Below are 20,505 nucleotides of genomic sequence, written 5' to 3'. Positions count from 1 at the left end.
GTGTGCCCTGAAGCGTCTGGCACAGTGCCCGGTGCCGGGACTGAAGGGCTGCCGATCAGCTCCTCCTCGGGCCAGCCTGGAGTAGGCGTGCCTTCCCTGCCCAGCTGGCACACGGGCATTTGGGAACGGCTATTGCTAAAAGTGGGAAGGGATGCAGCTGGCTCTAGGTGTTTATCCAAGCTCACTGGCATTACCGCAGGGTAACTCCACTGCTGTGTAAACAACCCAGCATGGAGCAAATTAAAGGAGGCTGGACACGCTGCGTCCCTGGGCTGTGCTCAGCTAGTGCAGGGCAGCGCCTGCCCACAGCAGCTGCACGGCTGGTCAGTACAACCACAGCTCTGCTTGCCACTTGGGGCAAGCAAAGGTAGGGCTATGGCCTCCTGCACTGGCTCTTGCTTCTCCTGCCTCCACCTGTGCTGGATGTAACCACAGCTGGAGGGTTTGCTCCTGCCAGCGCCAGCAGGTACAGTGGGAATGGCTGAGCTGCTGTTGGAAGGGGGACAGCTATGGAGACACCGGGTGAACTTGCGAGGCATGCTGTGACCCTCCGACACAGCAGCCCCTGAGCCAAGCTTTGCCTATTGGAGAGCAGCAGCTTGGCCCCGGCTGGTGGGTGCTGTGCAGCGGTGCCAGTCGCAGAAGGCAGATGAGAGGCTCTGGTTATGGCAGAGGTGAGCAAGAGGGACCATGGCTGGTGCTTCCCTCTCCTCCCCTACACTGGCAGCGTTCCCGGCATCACCTCCCTGGGTGCGGGCAGGTTGGTGCCTCCCCATGAGGAGGGCACAGCCTCTACTGCTGCCCGGTGCTGCTCTCACCTCCTCCCTCGACCCAGCTGCTTGCTGTGCAAGTCCTGCCTCAGCAAGGGCGTCACCACAGAAGCTCACGCATGCAAGCTAGAACTCCTCAAACCAGGCTAAACCCAGCCAAGCAAGGGCTGCCTTGGATCTCAACCCACCAGTAGAAATAATATCCGTGACACTCCAAGCTGTTTCAGGTTTTATTTTAGAATTTATAAAATTCCAGTGTCATCCATACTCATGAGCCTTTTTACATGTTTGCATATAGTCTCCAAATTCCAAAGTTAAGGCCAAGGGATCATTGCTATGGAAACGTACAATATGGAAGACGTCAAAGAGAGGAAATGGACACATGCCACAGTCTGCTGCAGAAGGAGGGTGGTGAGGGGACAGTACTAGGTACAATCACTTCATGACCTTCTTTAGAGTGGAGGGTCGGGCTATGGGGCACGAGCCCAGACGGTGGTGCCCCAAATGTAACTCAAGCCTAGCTGTGCAACTGGTGAGGGCGGGGGGGGGGCACAAAGAGGAAGAGGGGGGCAACAGGCTTGGTGACATAGGACAGACCTAAGCTACAGGGGTAATAACCATATTCCGACACAGATGCAAGGGTGTCACCCTAGTTCTGCCCGACCCACCCTGTCTCCGGTGCTGGAGACAAGGCCACCCTGTCCTTCAGGGGCAGCCAGGTGCCCTGCAATGGGCCATGGTCAGCTTCAGTCATTTCTCAAACTTAAGGAGAGCACTGTGAGGTTTTGGTTCAACTTCTGCATAGCAGCCTCTTCCAAGAAGAGCTGGCGCGAGAAGAAGTGTTGGCATGTCAGGCCTGCTGGACAGAGGGGAAGGCAAGAACACTGGGCTCAGCTTGCCAGAGTTTTGGGCCTTTGCTCCATAAGCAGCACTAGAGAAGAGAGGCTAGGGACTCCTGCTTGTCCAAGAGCTGAAGCAGCTGGGATAGAGGAATGGCTCAGACTACAACCTCTGTAGGACTGAGGCAGGGGAAGGAAGGACACAGAGACCCCAGGCTCCCTGCCTCCCTCCACAAAGACATGGTTTTCCTCTTACTGGCTGGAGGAGCTTGGACGCAGCCCCCTTCGAGCAAGCCGTGGCAGGGCCTAGGTGCAAGTGGCCCAGAGTAGAGCATGGATAACCCTCTACGTCCATACAATGGAGGCCTCGGGGAGGGCTCAATGCACCACACCATCAGCCCCCAGTGCCATCAGAGCAGAAGCCTGGCTCACAACCTCTGCAGCCAAGGGCTACGGCAAGGCTGTGCTTATGGCCTTGGGGCCGAGCCCTGTTCTAGCTCAGCAAGCAGTCCTACGGTTCTGATTCACAGTCTGCCTCATCGTCACCATGCTCAGCTTCCCTCTGGAGGAGCTCCCAAAGCCACTCAGAGACAAAAGGCTCCTCCTGCTTCTCCTCCATGCTTCTGCTCTGGGTGCCAGGGCAAGAGCTGGAACAGCTGCTTACCCACTTGCACTGAGAGGCCACCATCGTACCGACTTTTGAGGTAGAAAGAAGGCAATAGTAATAAGGTGTCCCTACCACTCATGCCTAGATGCTGCAGTGCTAGCAGAGGACTACAGCTTCTCAAGGCTGCACTTCCCACCAGCTTCTCCTGGGCCATGCCACCACAGCAACCTTGGCTGACACAAATCTGTCCCATCCGGTAATATTGTCATGTGCTGGCTTGCCTGCCTGCTCACACTGTTGGCTGTTGGGAAGGGTGAACGAGGGAACACGGGGAACTAGGAGCAGGGTCTGCCATCACGCGCTGGAAGACTCGTCAAGCGTGCAGGCTGGGGCTGTGCTTGGTGTGGCACAGGGGCGTGCTTGCTATGCACTGCACTCAGAGGTGTTTACCTGACCAGGGTAGCCATACGTTGTTCTGGTCCCTTCCATCTCTGCTGCCTCTACAGCCTATTGAAGGTTTTGTTCCTTTAAAAAACAAGTTTCTGACCTTTTAGATTATTTTAAGCTCTCCCCACAGTCAGCTATCAGCATTAAATGAATTTTTGGCAGTTAAAAGGAAAAAAGTTGATTGCACTCTACAAAGGTAAGGTAAGGCCTGGGATAAACACAAAGGAAAGAGGGCAAACGTTTTGGCTTTAGAAAGTCAAGGAAATTTATTTCCTGAGGTCATGAGACAGGAAGTAGATTCCTAGCCACAGTAAGGGAGGTCTCCTAATGAGGGCGAGAATGCCTAGTAAGACATGCTCAAGAGAGCAGATTGCTCTGCTAGTGCTTGGGAAGCTGCAAATCTTAGCCACTTGGACTCAATTATGAAGTTTCTAACAAAAACACGCACATTTAGTGTTTGAATCTGAGTGGAAGTCTTGTTCCAAAGGAGGAAAGAATATCCATCAAGAGATGAGGGTGGGTCCTAGCCACGGTGACAGCTGAGGGGAGCAGGATGGGGTCTAGCACTCCAGACACCATTAGGAGACCTCTTGGGGCAATTGACTTGTGCTCCAGCCGCTGGGTCAGATTTCAGACAGGAGTATTTGTGGCAGGTTAGTGTCAGGTCAGCGGGCTGGAGGAGATGTTTCTGCTTCCAGGTCATTATCGTTTGGGTCCCCAGGGAAGAGTCTTGGGGGCCACTTGAGCCCCAAAGCTGGGGAAGTCTTCAGAACTGCTCATGTCAGGGGCCTAGAGCAAACAAAAAGGGAACAGGTTAAGCTTCTGCCCTGCTGCAAACCTGCACGGTGCACCCCTGAGCTAAGCAACATTTCTGATGTCCCATGAGCAGATACAATGGGTGAGGGCCAAAACGAATCATTATGTCCTTACGACTGCCCAGGGTGGATGGTCAAGCCATCTAGAGATGACATTTATGAGGGTGCAGGTAGGAGCAAATGGCAGGCGGATCAAGGGCTCTGAGGGCCCAATCTCAGTAACTTGGTCACCGGAGTGGGGTCAGGCCAGTCCTGCAGCAGCACCGGGGCAGCTGAGGACAGGAGCTGCCACATGTACCAGCTCACTGCTCCCAGCCAGAACACAGCTGCAAACATTGAGCCAGTTCTGTGCTGCAGCAGAAGTCCCAGGGCCCCCTCTCTACCCCTAAAAACAACACGACCTGGCAGGACACTTTCTAGTAAGGGTCCCCCATTCTCCAACAGATCCACAGTGGGGTAGTCAGTGTGGGCAAGACGTTTGGAAGAAAGAGACAGCAGTGCTTTGGAAGCTAGAGAGGCAGAAGCCAGGCCTGCCCTCAGCTTGCACGGGCCACAAAGAGCAGGAGGGCCCTTCACTGCTTTCACCAAGGAAGGGAGAGTGCTCTGTTTCCCCAGCCAAGATAGGAGGGCCAGACCTCAGAGTAGGTCCTTGGCAGAGGGTGCCACACTCCCTGTGCCCCCAGACCCGTAGCAGAAGCAGCACTCACCTTTTCGTTGTTGACAGTGGCCCAGGGGGCATCTCTCACCACAAAACCCTTGGATGGGGCCTTGGACTCTTCATGTGAAGAGGGCTTCATATACCCCTGCATTGCTTCGTTGTCCACCACATCTGCAAGCTGCAGTGACACAGCCCAGTTAAGGGGGAATCTTGATACTTCCTCCAACTGGTGTAACACGCCTCCCTGCCATCTCACCATGCTGCAATCCATCCAAGGTCACCAGCCTGTTCTACAGTGACCGAACACAGTGTTTCTGCACTAGTCTGAGGGCCACCGGCTCCTAACTGATGCAAGCTGCAGCAAGGCAAGCATGTGCACATCCTGGTGGTGTCCCAGCATTCTCATTCACTGTCCCCTCCTGGACAGTGGGGCCAGTCCTTGCACTGCTTCACAGAGCACAGCCTGGGGCTCTGCACCCAGTTGGTCTGAAGGACAACTGCAGATGAGGGCTGACTGCCACCTGCACAGGGCTCGAGTTCTCCAATGCAGTGGTAGAAAATACCACATGGACATACTACAGACATCCAGTCCTGTGGCAGAGGAAATCCTTGCTAAGCCCCTGCACAGATTTGCTGAACACTTACATATTCCTCCTCCAAGTTCAGGATGTGATCGATAGCTTCTTCCACGTTCTCAGGGAGTCCTGTCACAGTCACACAGTTGGGGTCAGGAGCTCCACTCTGGGGAAAGCGAATATCCACCTGCAACACAAGGAACAGGATGGGACTTACACCTGCACATCTGAAAAGGCACGATTCCCCATGACCCTCATCATTAGATTCACAGAAGAGAAAAGCCCTGATATGTTCACTGTTGCAAGTCTGTTCAGGACCTCCCTAGTTCAGATGCTGGGGGGTGCACTGGAATATATACCTGGCCCTGAAGCCTGCCCGGTTCCCCCCGTGAAGGAAGGCAGAACAGAGTCTGCAGTAATGACCCTTCTTCCAGCAGCCCCTGCTTTTCTCACTGCCCAGAGGCCCACTGCTTTCTGTGCAGCACTTGCAGCAGAGGCAGAAGACGGCTGCATTTCCAGACAGGGTCCTCACACTGCTGCAAGCATTTTCACCATAAAGCCATTACCATGAAGCACAATAAGCTTTCTGTCTCCTCCACAGATAGAGTAATCCTGGCTGACAATGATTTTACGGAGTTGGCTTAGTGTACCCCATACACAGCCACTGAGCTCTCTGACAGCTTGCCTTCCAGATGGGTGCAGGGAAGCCACACCAAGACAGGACCAAAACCAAAGGCTGCTCATTTGGGAACCAAACAGCTTGTTTCAACAACCGAGCACAGCCAAGATGCAAGTCTCCAAAGCCTCGTCACTCTGGATTCACTTTCACTACTGCCCCTGCACACTGCTACTGCCACATGCTGTCGGGGGCAAAGGTCCCTGCCCTTCCCAGATTCTGCTGACTTTGCCAAATCTGGAGCCCTGAAAGTGTGTCAAGATTCCCAAAGTCAAGGGAATCAACAGTGGCCTAGAGAGACAAAGAAATCCAGAGGATTTTCTTGAGTTAAGCTCAAGCTGAGGGAGTCTGGGCACAGTCCCCTCCCAGAGCCCCCCAGCAATAGGCCTGACTGTCCACTTCCAGTAATCGGAGTAGCTGACATAACCACCTCCTCCCTTTGAAGACCATCCGGAACCCTGTCTGCAACAAACCCACTAAAAGGGCTGCACAGAGGGACAGAGCTCAGTGCTGTTTGCAGGGCTAACCCAGAGCACCAAGGACGCATTTCCAGGTTCCTCTTCTGGCTGTGTTCCAGCAAGACAGGAAGAGCTCAGCCTCCTCCCTGCTTGGCTCCCAGAAGAAGGGTGACTCACAGCTGAGGTCATGTGGGGATGCTCCAGCTGGTGTCTGGGTGTGGTGTCCAGATAGCCCAGCTGCCCAGGGCATACCAGGGTGCCCTAGCCCAGGGATTCTGCTCACATGCTTGTGGTGACAGAGCTGGAGGTGAGCAGGACAGCACTGGCTTTTCTTTTGCGCCTGTTCCAGCTGAGGGTGCTCAACAGGCACAAGACACAAGGACCACAAGATGTGAGCCTCATGCTCCTGAATTCAGCCCCTAGCACCAAGCTGCTACCAAGCTCTTAGCACATGAGCAAGCAGCACCACTGGCCACCCAGGCCCAGCCCAGCCTGTGCTGCATCGCCTCACTGCTCACCTTGAACTCATCCATGATTTTGCGGATGGCTTTACCACGTGCGCCAATGATGCGTGCGTGAACACGATGGTCCAGAGTCACATCCTCAGAGACCATCTGCTCCAGCTCGCCAACAATCTTCATGATGGCATCCCGGGCAGCCTCAGCATTCTTCTCATAGCCAGTGATGGTGATCTGGTCTTGGGCCTGGGGCACAGGGAAATGTATGAGCCTGGTCTCTCACAAGCAGCTGAGCAAGCCTTCTCCCTGCTAATCCCTTTTACCCTCCACCTTATCCAAAAGCAGCACAGGGAGGTCAGAGCCCTAGAGAAGATGCTGTGCTTCCTATGCTCAGAGACAACCAGCAGCCCTCCTTGCACCCAGTCTGGCCTCTCACCTGGCTTTCATCATCCTTGTCGGGGAACTGGATGTTGACCTCATGCTCTGTGCGTATCTGGGTGATCACTGCTCCCTTCCGCCCAATGATTTTAGGGTGATACTTGGGATCCACAGTGACTGTCAGCTTGAAGCTTCTCAAGGCCTGGAACATGAGAAGCAGAGTGAGGTAGAACAGCAGGGAACATACCATGGCTGGTCCAGTAAAGTCCATCTAAGTCCCAGCATTTCCTTCTGGCACAGAAGAGATGCACAGAACAGATTCTGCACGGTCATGCCTGAGTGTACGTGGCTACAGAAGAGCACCCAAGACACCCGTCTGCTGGGGCCTTGTGCTTTCACCAAATTCAGCAGGAAACAAGTAGCAAACAACCATCCAACTCATCCCTCACCTATTTATTCAGAGCTGTGATAAGGATTCAATGAGAATAGGTACAGAGAGACTCCTAGCACTGTGAAGTTTCCACCCTGCAGTGTCTCCAAGGTACATGAAGGTGTAATAGAGCCCTGGGCAGTCCAAAGTTACCTAAAGTAGAATCCCAAAACTCTCCTGTCAGTTCATCTTAAACAGGTTACATTTGGGTAACCCACTTATGAGCAGAGCAGCTAAGGGTGCTCTTAAAAGGGGAGGGGTTCCAGGAGTCTGTGCAACCTCTGAAAGGAACACCCAGAGGCTGAAGCCCTGTTTGGCTCGAAGGAGGAAGGACAGGCACAGGCCTTACCCGATCCTCTTGTTCAGCTTGCAGCTCCTTCACTCTTTCCAGCAGCCCGATCTTGGCACGGCCCAGGTTGGTAGCCAGCCCAGTGATGGTGATGATATCCGACTGCAGCTCAGGAGCAGGGACCTGGATGTTCACCTGAGTAACAAGTAGCCATTACCATTTTGTATCCATGTAAGCCATGCAGGTTGGCATCTTGCTGATCTCCCCTGCTGCCAAGACCCGCTCCCACCCAGACAGCCTGAACCACAGAATCACAGAATGGTTGAGGTTGGAAGGGACCTCTGGAGGTCAATCTGGTCCAACCCCCTGCTCAAGCAGGGCCACTTAGAGTCAGTTGCCCGGGACCGTGTCTGGCCAGTTTTTGAATAGAACCATGTTTCTTCAGCCATTATCTATATCAGATTGCTTTGCTGCGGGGCTTCAGTCCCTAGCAGTCCCTGAGCCAGCCTGGAGAGGCTAGGAAACAAACACATGTTCAATAGCACTGCCTGCAGCCAACCTGCATCAGCCTCAGGAGTCCCTGTGGGCTTCTGGGGAATTCTCCCGAATGGGCAGGCACAGCAGAGCTGTTTCCCACGGCCTAGGAGGAAAACAGCTCTCACACTGGTGAGGAATCCCTGTAGGCACCAAACAAGTCATGCAACACTCACGGCATCAACACCGATCATACAGCTTCAGCACGAAACCTACTGAGCCCTGGTGCCAGGGACTAAATCAAACAGGTCTCATTTTCTTATTACAGAGCCTGTATTCCATGGTCAAGCCAGGAAGGTCCTGAGTATGTCGCAGCTGATTGCCATCACCACAAACATGGTCACTTTACAGATTCTCCAGGACAGAGGAGACGGGAGGAAGGGCAACAACTTACTTCAAACTCATCCATCATTTTGCGGATCCCACTTCCTTTCTGGCCAATGATGTAACGGTGAAGATCAAAGGGAACTTCCACCTCAATAGTGACAGGAACCAGAGCCTGCAGGGGAGGGAGCAGAGTTTACCACTTGAAAAACTTCTCCTGTCTTTCAGCTTGCCATATACTTGCCCAAAAGAACGTGTTGCTGAACTGAGGTACATTCCCTTGTAGTCAGGATACAAACTCTACAGGAAGAGAGAACAGCTGCGAACACCAAGATGACCTGTTGGTTGTTAAAGCATTTTTTCCAAACAAGCAATGTTAAACCCCGCCTCTGGGGACAGGCTGTTTTCATATCCTTGGCTTCCATCTAGCAGAGACTTGGACAACATAACTAAAGAAGCATGGCAAGGTCTGCTAAAGCTAGAATGATTCAGCCTCAATCAGATTCTTTCTCTTTCCAGCCGTGCTCCATAAAACAAGCATGTCATGCTTTCATGGCAAGTGACTCGGGGCTGCCTACAAGCTCTAGCAACTGCAAGGTCAGGGACTATGACACTGCGAGGTCAAGCCACCAGGCTAAATCACAGAGCAATCAGAGGACTTCCCTTGAGTGGTACAGACCATCTCCACAGTTAGCATCAGGGACCACCTGGATTGCAACCTTGACTGAGTAGCTTTTATTACCATCACTAAAGCCTGCAGTGAGCTTCTTGCATCAGGGCATCACTACATTACATGGCTAAGGGGCTTAGAAAGCCACATACCTGCAGTGCCTCCTTTGCTGCCTCACACTTCTCCCTGCGGCCAGAGATGATGATGATATCGCACTTCTTTGGAGAGCCGGGATCTGCATCCTTCCCGTCCTTGCCTTCCCCACCTTCCTCGCCATTCTCCTGCACAACTGGCTCTGTAACAGGGGCTGGAAACATGGAAAGTCTCGTGTTAAATGCACAGAGTCCCCTCCTTGCTCATTATCTCCTCCTTCAGATCCCCAGGCTCAGCCTGGGCTTTGCCACAAGAGGTCAGACATTATAGACTGCTATGGAGGAGATTACTCCTAGCACAGGCAGCTTGCTATGGTTTAGCCTGGAATGAGCAGAACAAGAACATCCACCGAGACAGTTTCCTCCATACCTCTCTGCACAGCACTGATACTGCCTTTGCCTGCATGGAAAGGACCTGCAGCTGCACTACGGAAGTGGAGGCTGCACTCCTATGTCAGCAGAGGCAACAAGTAAGGCTGGCAGTTTCTTCCCAACAGGGAAGTTCACCAGCACAGGACTGGATGTTACAGCAGGATGGCTGGTGCTAGGCCAGAGTATCCAACAGGCCCCAGCTGTGCTGGGGGTATACCAGTACACCCAGCAACAAGAGCATGAGAGATCAGAGAGACCTTGGCAAGCCTGTAGAGCCCTTTTTGCCAGAGTAGGACTTCATACTCCCGGTGCTCTGCGGTGAGAACACATTCAGAACACCCAGGTCTGCGGTTTTACCTCCTGAAACTGTTCCCTCTTCCCAAGAGGACAAGGTTGATGCTAAGCCCAGATTCAAGGACATTGCAGGGAACACCTGGGGTCAGTTCTCCACAGATTTTAAGTAGAACATCTCCACTGATATGGAGTGTAGGCTACACTCCACTCCACTCCTTTGATCACCTCAACTACCATGCGAACATGCATCCATGGGTATACCTGGGTTCTCCTCCCTGTCAGGGAATTTGATCTGGACACCATAGTCCCGGGTGATCTGCTGGATGCGGGATCCTTTGGGGCCCATAATGGAGCGGTGGAACTTTTGTGGGATGGTGCATTCGATTGTCACTTGAGCCTCCTGTGAGAAAGCAGAGTTGCTCTGTTGCGATGCAGCCTCTTTCACACCAGAAAACAGGATGCTTGTGCATGGTGAAATCCATAATGGACATAGCGAGGAGTTAGAAAAGATAACAGCTGCTGACAGAGGAAGATCTGAAAGTTTCCTAGAATCTTTCCTCTCTCAGAGAAGTTAGCAGAGGATTTCTTAATGAAGGCTGCCTCCAACCCATGATGTTAAAGGCTTCCAAGACCAAAGCTCAAGCTCTCTATTACCCTGAAGAGGAGGAAACATTAGAAGAAAGGAAAAAGATAAAGAAGGAAGGAAAGGAAGAGAACAGGTTTGACAGCTGGCTGCTTCCAAAAGACAATACTAACAGCACAGGAAACTCCAGAGAGCAACCACTGCCCAAGGCCAGGCATGGAGAGGCACAAGAGGGCTCCAATCTGTTAAGGTCTAGAAGTACACCACGGAAGGGTCTCCTATTTCCACTCCTAAAACCCAAGAAGATGGTCAGAGGAGGCAATTCCTTCATATAGCATTGCTGTTTTGCAGCCAGCTGCCATTCCCCAGGCTGGGATCTAAAGTCTGCAGACCCTATATGTTGACAGCAAAGCTTCAAATCCCAGAACTACTGTGGGACTTGTTCACATAAAGCTTGGTGTACAGTATAGAAGAAACAGCTTTCCTGCAACATACCAGGTCCTCGATGATCTCCTGGATGCGTTTCTTGGCTGCCTCCACACAGTCCTTGGCTCCCTTGAGGGTGACTTTGTCGCTTTGGGTGCCAGAGCGTGGGAAGCTGACCATCACACCACCATACTCATCTGCTATCTCACGCAGAACTTGCCCTCTCCGGATGACAAAGTGGCGGTGGTGCTTGGGGTCAACCACCATGGAGTCTTCAACCACATTATCCTGCCAACAGATGACAGCCAGTCAACCCTGCCTGTCCTGGTGATAAGCACAAGTTTGCTGCACTCAACAGCAATCAGTTTACAACCTCACCTCAACAAGTGACAGCAAGGAGGATCTTCCTGAGCTCCCATGAAGGGACACAGAAGGTTTTAGGACAAGCAGGTCCTCCACACTGACTTATTACATCTTGCGACAGCAACAGGCAAGAAAGGAGAAAAAGTAGTTCGTACCAGGTTCTTGATGAGGGCCTCCAACTCCTTCTGCGCCTCTTTGACAGCCTCCTCAGTTCCCATGATAGTAATCAGCTCCTGATCTTTGTCCTCAGAGGTTGGGAAGATGATGCGGGCCCCAGTGTTGTCACGCACCTTACGGATGTTGCCACCACCCTTACCAATAAGGAATTTGTGGTACTCTGGCTTCGCACGGAGGTCCACGGTGTAGCTCTTTGTTTGCTTAAAGGAGTCAGATACCCATAGAACATGTCAATATATAGAAAATACACATCAGCATCAACAGTAAGCATGCAGGTATGTTACCTACACCCACATACACAGTGTTGCAAGAGCAAGGTAGATGCAGCGTGCTGTTGAAGTCAAAAAGGTATACGATGTCTTAAATTAAAAACACTACCCAAAAGATGTTCTCAGGGCTGAAAAGCTAACTCTACACTCGGCACGACTGGTGAGAATATGAGCAGAAAAGACTTCCCTGGGAGAAGGGTCTGACACTCACACAAGGCAGGATAACCTTTTGCTATCTGACTGCTGCAAGCCAGGCAGCAGAGGCAACCAACTGATCAGGAGAACATGTTCACATGCTGATATTAGAAAGGGTTTTTTCTTGCTAGTAAAATGACCAGTCAGTCACAACTCAGAGAAAGGTCTTGTAACCTGAGGTTACTCTAACCTGGATATATGCAGTGAAATGGAAGAACTGGAGCTGGAATTCAAAGATTGAGAAAAAAGGAAAGGAGGTACACAGAGTAAGCTGTTTCAGAGAAGTGTGGATACCCAACAGCATTCAAACTGTGGGAGTAGGGAACCTTAACCCTTTGAGTATGCCTGGGGAGAGAAGCATTACAGCCAGTTCTTCTACCCATGGGGGAAGAACTCATTGTGACAAGAATGGAAGCATTGTTTTCTTTTAATCATTCAAACTGTACTCAAATCCCTTAAAAGAGGATTAGGCTGTCTGATGCCAGAGGTTTCCCAGCAGGCAGAGGGGATCGCTTCAACCCCAGAAAAGAAACAGCTTACTAAAACAATCTGCTCCATGAGACAAGGCTCACCTTCTCCTCTGCCAGGTGCAGCAGCTGTTTCTTGGCTTTCTCCACATCCTGGGCTGGGCCCCTGATGGTCACAGTGTCACTGCCAGAGCCCTCAGTGGGAAAGTGGATGTGGACTCCGCCACACTCCTCCATGATGGAGCGGATGAAGCGGCCTTTGGCGCCAATGAGGGAATTGTGCAGTTTGGAAGGAATAGAGACCTCCACCTCTGTGATGTTGGCCTAAGAGAGGACAGTACCAGGCTGTTAGTCAAGCTGCAGAAATGTGTTTGTGCCCACTCTGCTTACCCTCCCACTCCCACACTGCTAGGAGCTTTACAGAGCTGTGTGTAAGAAATGCTTGACCAGAGGGGTTTGAGACTGGCTACTCCTGACACATGAGCAGCCACAAACTTAGGTGTAAGAGTCAAGAACAGACTGACATTCACATTTGTCTCCTCCCTACTACAAGCACTTCTTCTGTATTTATGTCTTCTAGCAACATTTTCAAGTCTCTCATCTGCAACAGGCCAGTCATTTCACTTACCAGCTCCTTCTGGATGGCAAGAATTCTGTGGCGAGCAGCCTCACAGTTTGCTCTCTTGCCTGTAATAACAATTGTCTCCGAGTTGCTGTTCTCTGCTGGGAGATCAATTTTGGTGTTGCTTTCTTCGCGGATCTGCCACAAAGAAAAAAAAATCACCTCAGAGGTGTCCCGTGTCACAAAAAGCCTTTGGAGGTTATATTTCACATCACCAATGAGCAGGAGAGAGCAGCAGGTGGGATTTAGCTGCAGGCAGTGAACATACTGAGCACTGGAGATAGGAAAGATATCTCACCTTCTTGATGTTGGCACCTCCTTTTCCTATGATGTTCTTGTGGAACTGTTTGAAGATGGGGACAGAAATAGAAAAGCTGTTTTCAACCTAAGGGAGAAAGGAAGGGAGAACTGAAGATTACACTGTCATGGCAAGCAAGGCCCCGTCCCAGAAACTTGATAAACAAGCTTTTGACAATAGCCTTAGTCCCCAAGGAAGTTCTCTATACAACACACTTGCAAGAATAGGCAAAGGGAAGTACCTTCCCCTATAGCCCTTAAGTAACAGGTATTACCCTCCTGCCCCCATCCAGCCAGAACAGTGTCCACAGCTCCCTCATCTCGAGGTGTTTCAGCCCTAGCCAAGCCAGTACAGTTCTGCTTTATTCCAGGGTTATCCAGGCATGTAGGAGAGAACAGCAAACAGAAGACCCCCTTACCAGGTCTGCCACCATCTTTTGCATGTACTTGGTGCACTTCTCCACCTCGTTTTTGGGACCTCTAAGTTGGACGATGTCACTCTTGTGTGCAGGGTCTGGGAAGTTGATGATAACCTGCAAGAGGTGGTCATTTATAGTCAACTCAAGCAAATGCAAGAATTGATGTGTCAGACACATGCAAAGGTTGGGGCAATCCTATACATCCCCTGTCCCATTCGGAAAAGAATAAGCATGTTAGCAGCCTCTGGCCAAAAGAACTATCTTCTCATACATATTAGATACAGAGCTACTAAATTTATGACTTCAGCGACGATGTGTCTACTACCCAAGTAGGAAATATCCCCTCTGGATTTCTCATCTCCTAGAAAGCCTTACCTCTGGGAATTTCTCCCGGATTTCCCTGATCCGCTCACCCTTCTGCCCAATGATGGTCCGGTGGAATTTCTGCTCAATGATTAGGTCCTTGGTGCGTTCATTTTCCTGATGAGAACAGAGTTTACATTGAGTGTTCAGAAGGAGAGCCACATACTTTTATTTACCAGTTTGCTGCCTGACAGTTTACTTGCCAGCATCGTCCCTTTTTTCTCCTCTAGACAAAATTCACTCTAGGTTGACAGAGAAGGGGTATCCAAGGGAATAGAACACATCTGTGAAGAGGAACTCGCACTTGTCACGAGATCCAAGTGCTCGGTGGGCAAGGGGCACACACTTGCACCAGAAGGTTACGAGGGAACATAATAGCTCAAACCCTGCAGCCTCCCAAGCATCACATCCTACTCACCATACGGGAAGCGAGTTCCAGCAGCTCTTTCTTGGCCTGTTGGACCCCCTGTGGGTCTCCTTCAATTCTGATCAGGTTGCTCTTCTCATTGTCCGGGGGAATGCGCACAGACACCTTGTAGAGGTCCTTAATCCTGTTAACTTCAAGGTAAGGACTGTGGTGACACAGTCTGCTAGGCCAAGACTTGGAAGCAAGGCACCTTGATTATCACTGCTTAGAGGCTGTTTAAGAAGTAAACCAGCCTCTGAGAAGGGGCCAGTGGGGTGGGGTTGAAACAGGGAACGTGCCTCTTCACCCTGGAGTTCAGCGAGAACAGATCTGTGCCACACAAGAACCTGTACAAGTAAATACTGTGGCATCTACAGAGCCAATTGTTCGCTTGCCAGAGTGAGGCATCTGTTTCTTCCCCAAACAGTACCACATTTAGATCAGAAGATGATCATTCATTTCTAATCCCAAATTATTTTCTGGGGAGAAACTCACCAAGCAGATTTCCACCACCCCCAATCAGCTGCTAAAATGTAATTCACATAGAGCAACTTCAAAAAAAAAAAAAGACAATTCTCCAACCAAAAAAAAAAAAAATTCCTCCAGGACATGGCAAAGTAATCCTACCACTGTTCAACCTCCCAAGACACTTTCACACATTAAAGCCACCCCAAGGCCTCACTGTCCATTTATCTTCTTGTGCCAACACCATTTCAGAAGAGCAGAGGAAATGTGATGGAGACAGCACACTGCATGAGCTACAGAGCCCCTAATACGGTCTACTAAACACCCAGAGTCCAAGCATAGGAAGGATTAGAAAGGCACCCCACTTACTGTTAGCTCCATTCTTGCCAATGAGGTGTCGGTGGAATTTGTGGTCAACGTTGATTTCTGCATAATCCATCCGGTTGATCTATAGAGAATTGTACAGGACTAGGTAGGGTAGGCCACCACTTCTGTCTTGTGCCCTAAGTAACAGCCTACTGCCAGTGCCAGTCATTGGCACTGACTCTCCAGTAATCAGCTACAAGCACTCCTCCTGCTGTTAAGCAGAGCAGAAGCACTCCTCTGGTTTGAGCTAAGAGCAACATGCTTGTGAAACATTTAAAGGGACTTATATGCCTCTCCAGCTACAACTGATTCCTTCTCTGCATCAAAAGATTTAAGACCTGCTGATGATTTTTTAAGAATGCCATGGGTGAGCTTCGTAACCAAGGGTTTCATCCATCTGCTATACAACTTGTCTTCTGCAAGTTCTGTTAAGCATGTCAAGACATCATACGGATGCGGTACACACCTCATCATCTCTGCTCTGTTGCCCCTTCTTCCCCCACTTTCTTCTTATGTACTCGAACTAGTAACACCAACTTACCAGATCCTTGACCATGACTTCAATCTGTTCCTGAGCCACGTTCACATCTTCTGTAGGTCCTTCCAAAGTGATTTTATCCTCTCCTTCAGTGAATTCGATGTGAACCTTGAGACACAGCAATGAATCCAGTAAGAATTTTCCAAGATACAAGCCAGGTCAATGCTGTTTGTCAGGCCTACACCATCAATCCCTGCCATTAAGAGATGGTTTCCTTCCCACAAAGTACACACATCATTCCCATGGTTTCAGAACAAGGTAACTTACAATTCGGGCCATATCACAGCGTCTAGAGCCCAAGGCTTTGGTGCTGTCCTGGAGTCTGCAATGGCTTTCGAGAAGTTACTCACCTAGCCTTTCTCTAGATATCATCTAACTCACCAGGGAGAAGCCTCACTGAAGTCAGCATTTGCAGGTATCCAACTACATGAATTCTCAATATAATACTACATAAAGCTTCCTTTGAAGGGCTCAACCCATGAGAATAACATAGGATGAGTAGTGTTCGCAGCAGTAGAAGAGAGGCTCCCCTTAATATTAAGATCTGTGTCATTTCCTCCCTGGTTTTACCCATGCTAGAATACATTTCTCTCTTCTACAAACAGTGATCTGGACTAAACCATACTCTACATCAGAGGGTGCTAAGCTAACCAGCTCATCCATACCTTTGGCATCTGCTGAGTTATTTTGGCCAGGTTTTGTCCTTTCTTTCCAATAATGAAACGATGAAGCCAAGAGGGGGCAGAGACCGAGGAGACGGTAAAACTGTTGGCCTAGACAGAAAAACAGAGAAGCTGTTCAATGGGCAGACTGGAAGAGGTCTTCACAAAACTTCAGTTCCAATTCCCACGTTGCACCCTCAGTATTGACTTCTAAGCTGCATCTCTAACAGCCCAACAGAGACCACCCCCCCTACACCTGTCAGTGCTCATGGATATATCTTTATGGGACTTTCAAAGAAGACCTAGCCCATCTCATCAGTACCTTTGCATAGACTTCAGTCAATGCTTGCCCAAGCTTTTCAGGCTCGCCTCGCAGTATCACCGTCTCCGAGCTACTGTCAGTGGGTGGGATCTCGACAGAGACTCCAGTTTTCTCCAAGATCTCCTGCAGGGAATTCCCCTTGGGGCCGATGACATACTTGTGCTGGGACTTCTTCACCTCCACTGCAATGGTAGTAGTCTTCTTCTTCTGTAAGGACAGAGGCACTGGGGCATCAATCACAAGGGGGCAGGGAAAGACAAGAGTGAAAGGAAGAAGCACAAGAAGCAGTGAAACTCTGCACCCAGGAAAGAGCAAAGCAAAGGTGAGCACAGTGGTTCTGCAGTACCCAGCATCCTTCAGGCCCCTGCCTACAGAAAGCCTTGTGCTCAAAAATTCACAGGTGAAGTACAAAACTAGTATTCTGTGTCAAGCTCCCTGGGACACTACATAGAAGAGACCACATATACACACACACACACACTCTTGCACAACAGGGCTCAATGCCCAGCTGTCCTCCAGGCAGTACTGTAATGCAACACCATGTAGGCTACTAGGCTATAAGCTGATTATCTCTGTTGAAATCCAGACTGGTATTAATACAGACCTAACCATGAAGAAAAACAGCCCAACAACCCACAACAAGGACATTCACAGCAATGTTGGCTGCGGAAAATAAACTGGAGTGAAATTCACTCTTCAGCAACTTCTACTTATGTAGCAACTTTGATACTGTTAGCTGGCCACCACTGTAGACTTCACACTTCCTTCCTTAGTAGCACCTGTGTGAACAAGAGCCAGGGGAGCTCTTTGTGGTCTGTTAATTCCCATGACACAGAAAAGCAAGAAATCTGTCACCTCCTTGGTAGTATCACCCCAAGTCCCACTCTGCTGAGTGAGGAAATGGTAAGATCCAGGGCCATATACTGCAAGGGCTGCTGAGCCAGAGCTGACATGAGAAGGATGCAACAGAGGGATGCACAAAAGTAGAACAAGAAGGGAAGAGGGACTGTGAGCAGGTGAGGGGAAGATGGGAAGCTTTATAGACCATCCATACCTTCTCCTCATAGATCTTCCTAACACGAGCCACGGCCTGGGCTAGCTGCTCCTTTTCTCCTGTGAAGACTATCTCTGTCTTGTTGACGCTGGGTGGAGGAATGTTGATGCGCGTCCCTGTGTCCTGCATGAGCTCACTCACCAGCTTGTTGTAAGGGCCAGCAATGAAGGGGTGGTACACTTTCTCCACATCTAGCCGCTCCACGGCACGCTTATCCTGGAAGAGCCCAGAACAGACCTCGGTGAGAACTGCCCTCCATATTACAGTCTCTGCCAGACACAGCTAAGTTTCCAGTGCTGTCTTGCTTGACACTCTGGCCCAAGCACCCTTTTCAGTTTGCAGGCTTGTAGATCACCATCCCTCTGAATCTACAAATATTGCTGTTGCTGCTGCTGATTTATGATATTCACCTCTGTAATCTCCTGCCTTATCTCAGCTGGCACCTAATATGGTTCACCTCAAATACAAAATACGCTTATCTGACTTCAGAGATGGGCAAAATGGAGAACCAGAAGTTGCAGAACTTGGCAGTGGTGCTCATACAGCCAGTGGCACAGTATACGTCTCCGTTCAGACTAACATATTAGCCACTGACCATGGCCGTGCTGGCTACAAACATCTAATATACCATGGAGAAGCAAAATGGCTGTCCAGCTAATGCCATGAGAAAGATCACAGTACTGAAGTACCTGCTCAGCAGAGATAAGCAGGATCTCGTGTCGGGCCTTCTCAATCCCTTCTTTAGTGCCGGTGATCTTGATCTGGTTGCTGGGGTCATCTGGGCGGGGTATCTGGATTTTGGTTGCAGTTTTGAGCTCCAGATCCTGCAGCTTCTCGCCATTCTTTCCAATGACAAAACGGTGGTGCTCCTTGGGGATGGCAACTGTCGCTGAAGCCTGCAACACAGGAACCAAGCACCTGTGAGAACCCTTGCCTGCACTGGCAGATCCACAGGAACAGAGCCAGGGAAAGCACGTTAGATGCTACTTAGCGGTACCGCTGAGGAGCAAACACAATGCCTTCCCAGCACATTCTGTCCGAGGACTGATACTGTACCAGAACAGTTGATCTACAGTGCCTGTATACTAGGAGTCTAAAACCCACCTTTCCCTCAAAACCCTTCTGTTTGCACAGGAGTAGTACTCTGAATTAGCAAAGGCCTTTAGGCACAGATGCGTGTAAGACACTGGAGCAGTACCAGACAGCAACTGAGACAATGGCTCATGGGTGGAGTTTATCTGAACTCTGACATCTGCTGCCAAGGCTACAGAGAACAAGACACAGTCCGACTCCTAGGAAACAGAAATTCAACACCAGAAACCTATTCCAGCAGGCAGACAGCTAGGAGATGCTTACTGCTACTAAGTGCTAAGGTGTCTTCAATGTAGCACATGCTGCTCCTGGGACTGCTTCTAGAAGGCCCCTCTTAGAAAAGGGGTCCCAAGAGCTTTCTCAATCTACCATTAAAGGGCTGGTTTGTAACAGGGATTCCTGACTTCTTTCCTTCTCACTGAGTTTTTACTGACCTGGTAGCTTATGATTGCTACCACACTTTTGATCCCTGTGAATACGTAACTACTAACAGTAATTAGACACTTCAAATTCAAGCTACAATGGGGGGAGGGGGGTGGGAATCAAACAAAGATCACTTGGCGTGACTCTTCAACTCTGTATCCCTGTACTGAAGCCAGCCAAGCCTACAAGAAGTTGGAATACAGACACACCTTTCAGACCTGGGGCCAGGGCAGTAGGAGGTATATTTGAGGACAGTGGGTCATGGATCTGTGGCAGTACGACCTGAACTATTTTTTCAGATGTACATTATGTAGGGTTTGTCCCTTTCTCTTCCCTCTGGCAGGGTATGACACATGGGCTAAACAGCACTAAGCAGACATGGTATTAACTACTGCATTAACTACCTTTGATACTACAATTTAAAACACACTATGATACCTGGCTGTGATATATCCTAACAAGAACTACCATCTTGATTATGAACTCAAGAATCTGAAGGTAAGAAATCAAAACCTAGAGGACTGAAAGGAGAAGCAACTGAAACAACGAGGCTGTGGCTCCTTACCAGTGTGGCTTGAGTTACACAATCCAGAACCCTGACCTGAAGCTTTCAGCAGGACTTCCTCTTCTCTGCTTTTCTTTCTCCCATCCCTCCACGTTCTCCTCTGAAGGACTTCAGAGAAAGCACAGTCCCATTCTCACACACTACTAGTTTTGTGTGAGGGGCCTGCAGCCCCTCCGGCACCAGCACCTCAGCACAAAGTCACTGTTTGCAATTCAAGTGTTCAGAGATTGCAGACTCCACCCTTCATGCAACACCATGGCCTGTAATTAGCTTTGAACCCTATTTTAAGCCTCATTTGCATTCCAAATTGCCAATTGTGTGCTTTGAAAATATATGGCAAAGCTGAATTAGTCATCTAATAACACCTCTTCGGCTTATAAGCACACACGCCCAAGGGTCTCAAAGCATTTGCGAGTCTTGGGGAAGAGCAAAGATAAAGTGAGAAACAGTTAGATGCCCTCACCTGAGTCTGCAGCCGAGCGACAATCTCCTTCCGAGCCTTCATGACTGCTTCCAGCTTGCCAGAGACCATGATCGAAAGGCCCTGGTCCTTTGCGAGAGACAGCTCCAGGTGAGCTCCTGTCTTCTGCATGATGTCAAGGCAGATCTTGGCCTGCTCTCCTTCTCCGAACTGATTCATGTCCTTGTATTTCCTCTCCTCCAGTGGCACATGAAACACCTGCTC

At 50.1% G+C, this 20,505-nt stretch overlaps 1 protein-coding gene across 2 annotated transcripts in view; it reads right to left on the bottom strand.

The window, feature by feature from the left end:
- Positions 1 to 987: 987 nt before the first annotated feature.
- The window catches only part of HDLBP (high density lipoprotein binding protein), a 41,518-nt gene continuing 22,000 nt past the window's right edge, over positions 988 to 20,505 (bottom strand). For both annotated transcript variants that reach the window (XM_076341889.1, XM_076341890.1), the window contains exons 5-28: positions 20,284 to 20,499; positions 18,430 to 18,636; positions 17,741 to 17,956; positions 16,687 to 16,893; positions 16,368 to 16,475; positions 15,706 to 15,810; positions 15,168 to 15,246; positions 14,346 to 14,485; positions 13,940 to 14,044; positions 13,565 to 13,678; positions 13,147 to 13,233; positions 12,855 to 12,986; positions 12,332 to 12,550; positions 11,274 to 11,495; positions 10,825 to 11,043; positions 10,008 to 10,146; positions 9,081 to 9,235; positions 8,329 to 8,433; positions 7,461 to 7,595; positions 6,740 to 6,883; positions 6,364 to 6,549; positions 4,782 to 4,898; positions 4,186 to 4,314; positions 988 to 3,452 (exon numbers count right to left, since the gene is read on the bottom strand). In XM_076341889.1, the coding sequence (XP_076198004.1) occupies positions 3,366 to 3,452; positions 4,186 to 4,314; positions 4,782 to 4,898; positions 6,364 to 6,549; positions 6,740 to 6,883; positions 7,461 to 7,595; positions 8,329 to 8,433; positions 9,081 to 9,235; positions 10,008 to 10,146; positions 10,825 to 11,043; positions 11,274 to 11,495; positions 12,332 to 12,550; positions 12,855 to 12,986; positions 13,147 to 13,233; positions 13,565 to 13,678; positions 13,940 to 14,044; positions 14,346 to 14,485; positions 15,168 to 15,246; positions 15,706 to 15,810; positions 16,368 to 16,475; positions 16,687 to 16,893; positions 17,741 to 17,956; positions 18,430 to 18,636; positions 20,284 to 20,499 (3,573 nt within the window). In that variant the 3' untranslated portion in view covers positions 988 to 3,365. The remainder of the gene's footprint in view (positions 3,453 to 4,185; positions 4,315 to 4,781; positions 4,899 to 6,363; positions 6,550 to 6,739; positions 6,884 to 7,460; positions 7,596 to 8,328; positions 8,434 to 9,080; positions 9,236 to 10,007; positions 10,147 to 10,824; positions 11,044 to 11,273; positions 11,496 to 12,331; positions 12,551 to 12,854; positions 12,987 to 13,146; positions 13,234 to 13,564; positions 13,679 to 13,939; positions 14,045 to 14,345; positions 14,486 to 15,167; positions 15,247 to 15,705; positions 15,811 to 16,367; positions 16,476 to 16,686; positions 16,894 to 17,740; positions 17,957 to 18,429; positions 18,637 to 20,283; positions 20,500 to 20,505) is intronic.

Source organism: Aptenodytes patagonicus, chromosome 6, assembly GCF_965638725.1.
Source record: "Aptenodytes patagonicus chromosome 6, bAptPat1.pri.cur, whole genome shotgun sequence".
Classification (NCBI taxonomy): domain Eukaryota; kingdom Metazoa; phylum Chordata; class Aves; order Sphenisciformes; family Spheniscidae; genus Aptenodytes; species Aptenodytes patagonicus.
Note: the sequence above shows the minus strand (reverse complement) of the source record. Positions and strands in the feature narration are given on the sequence as shown.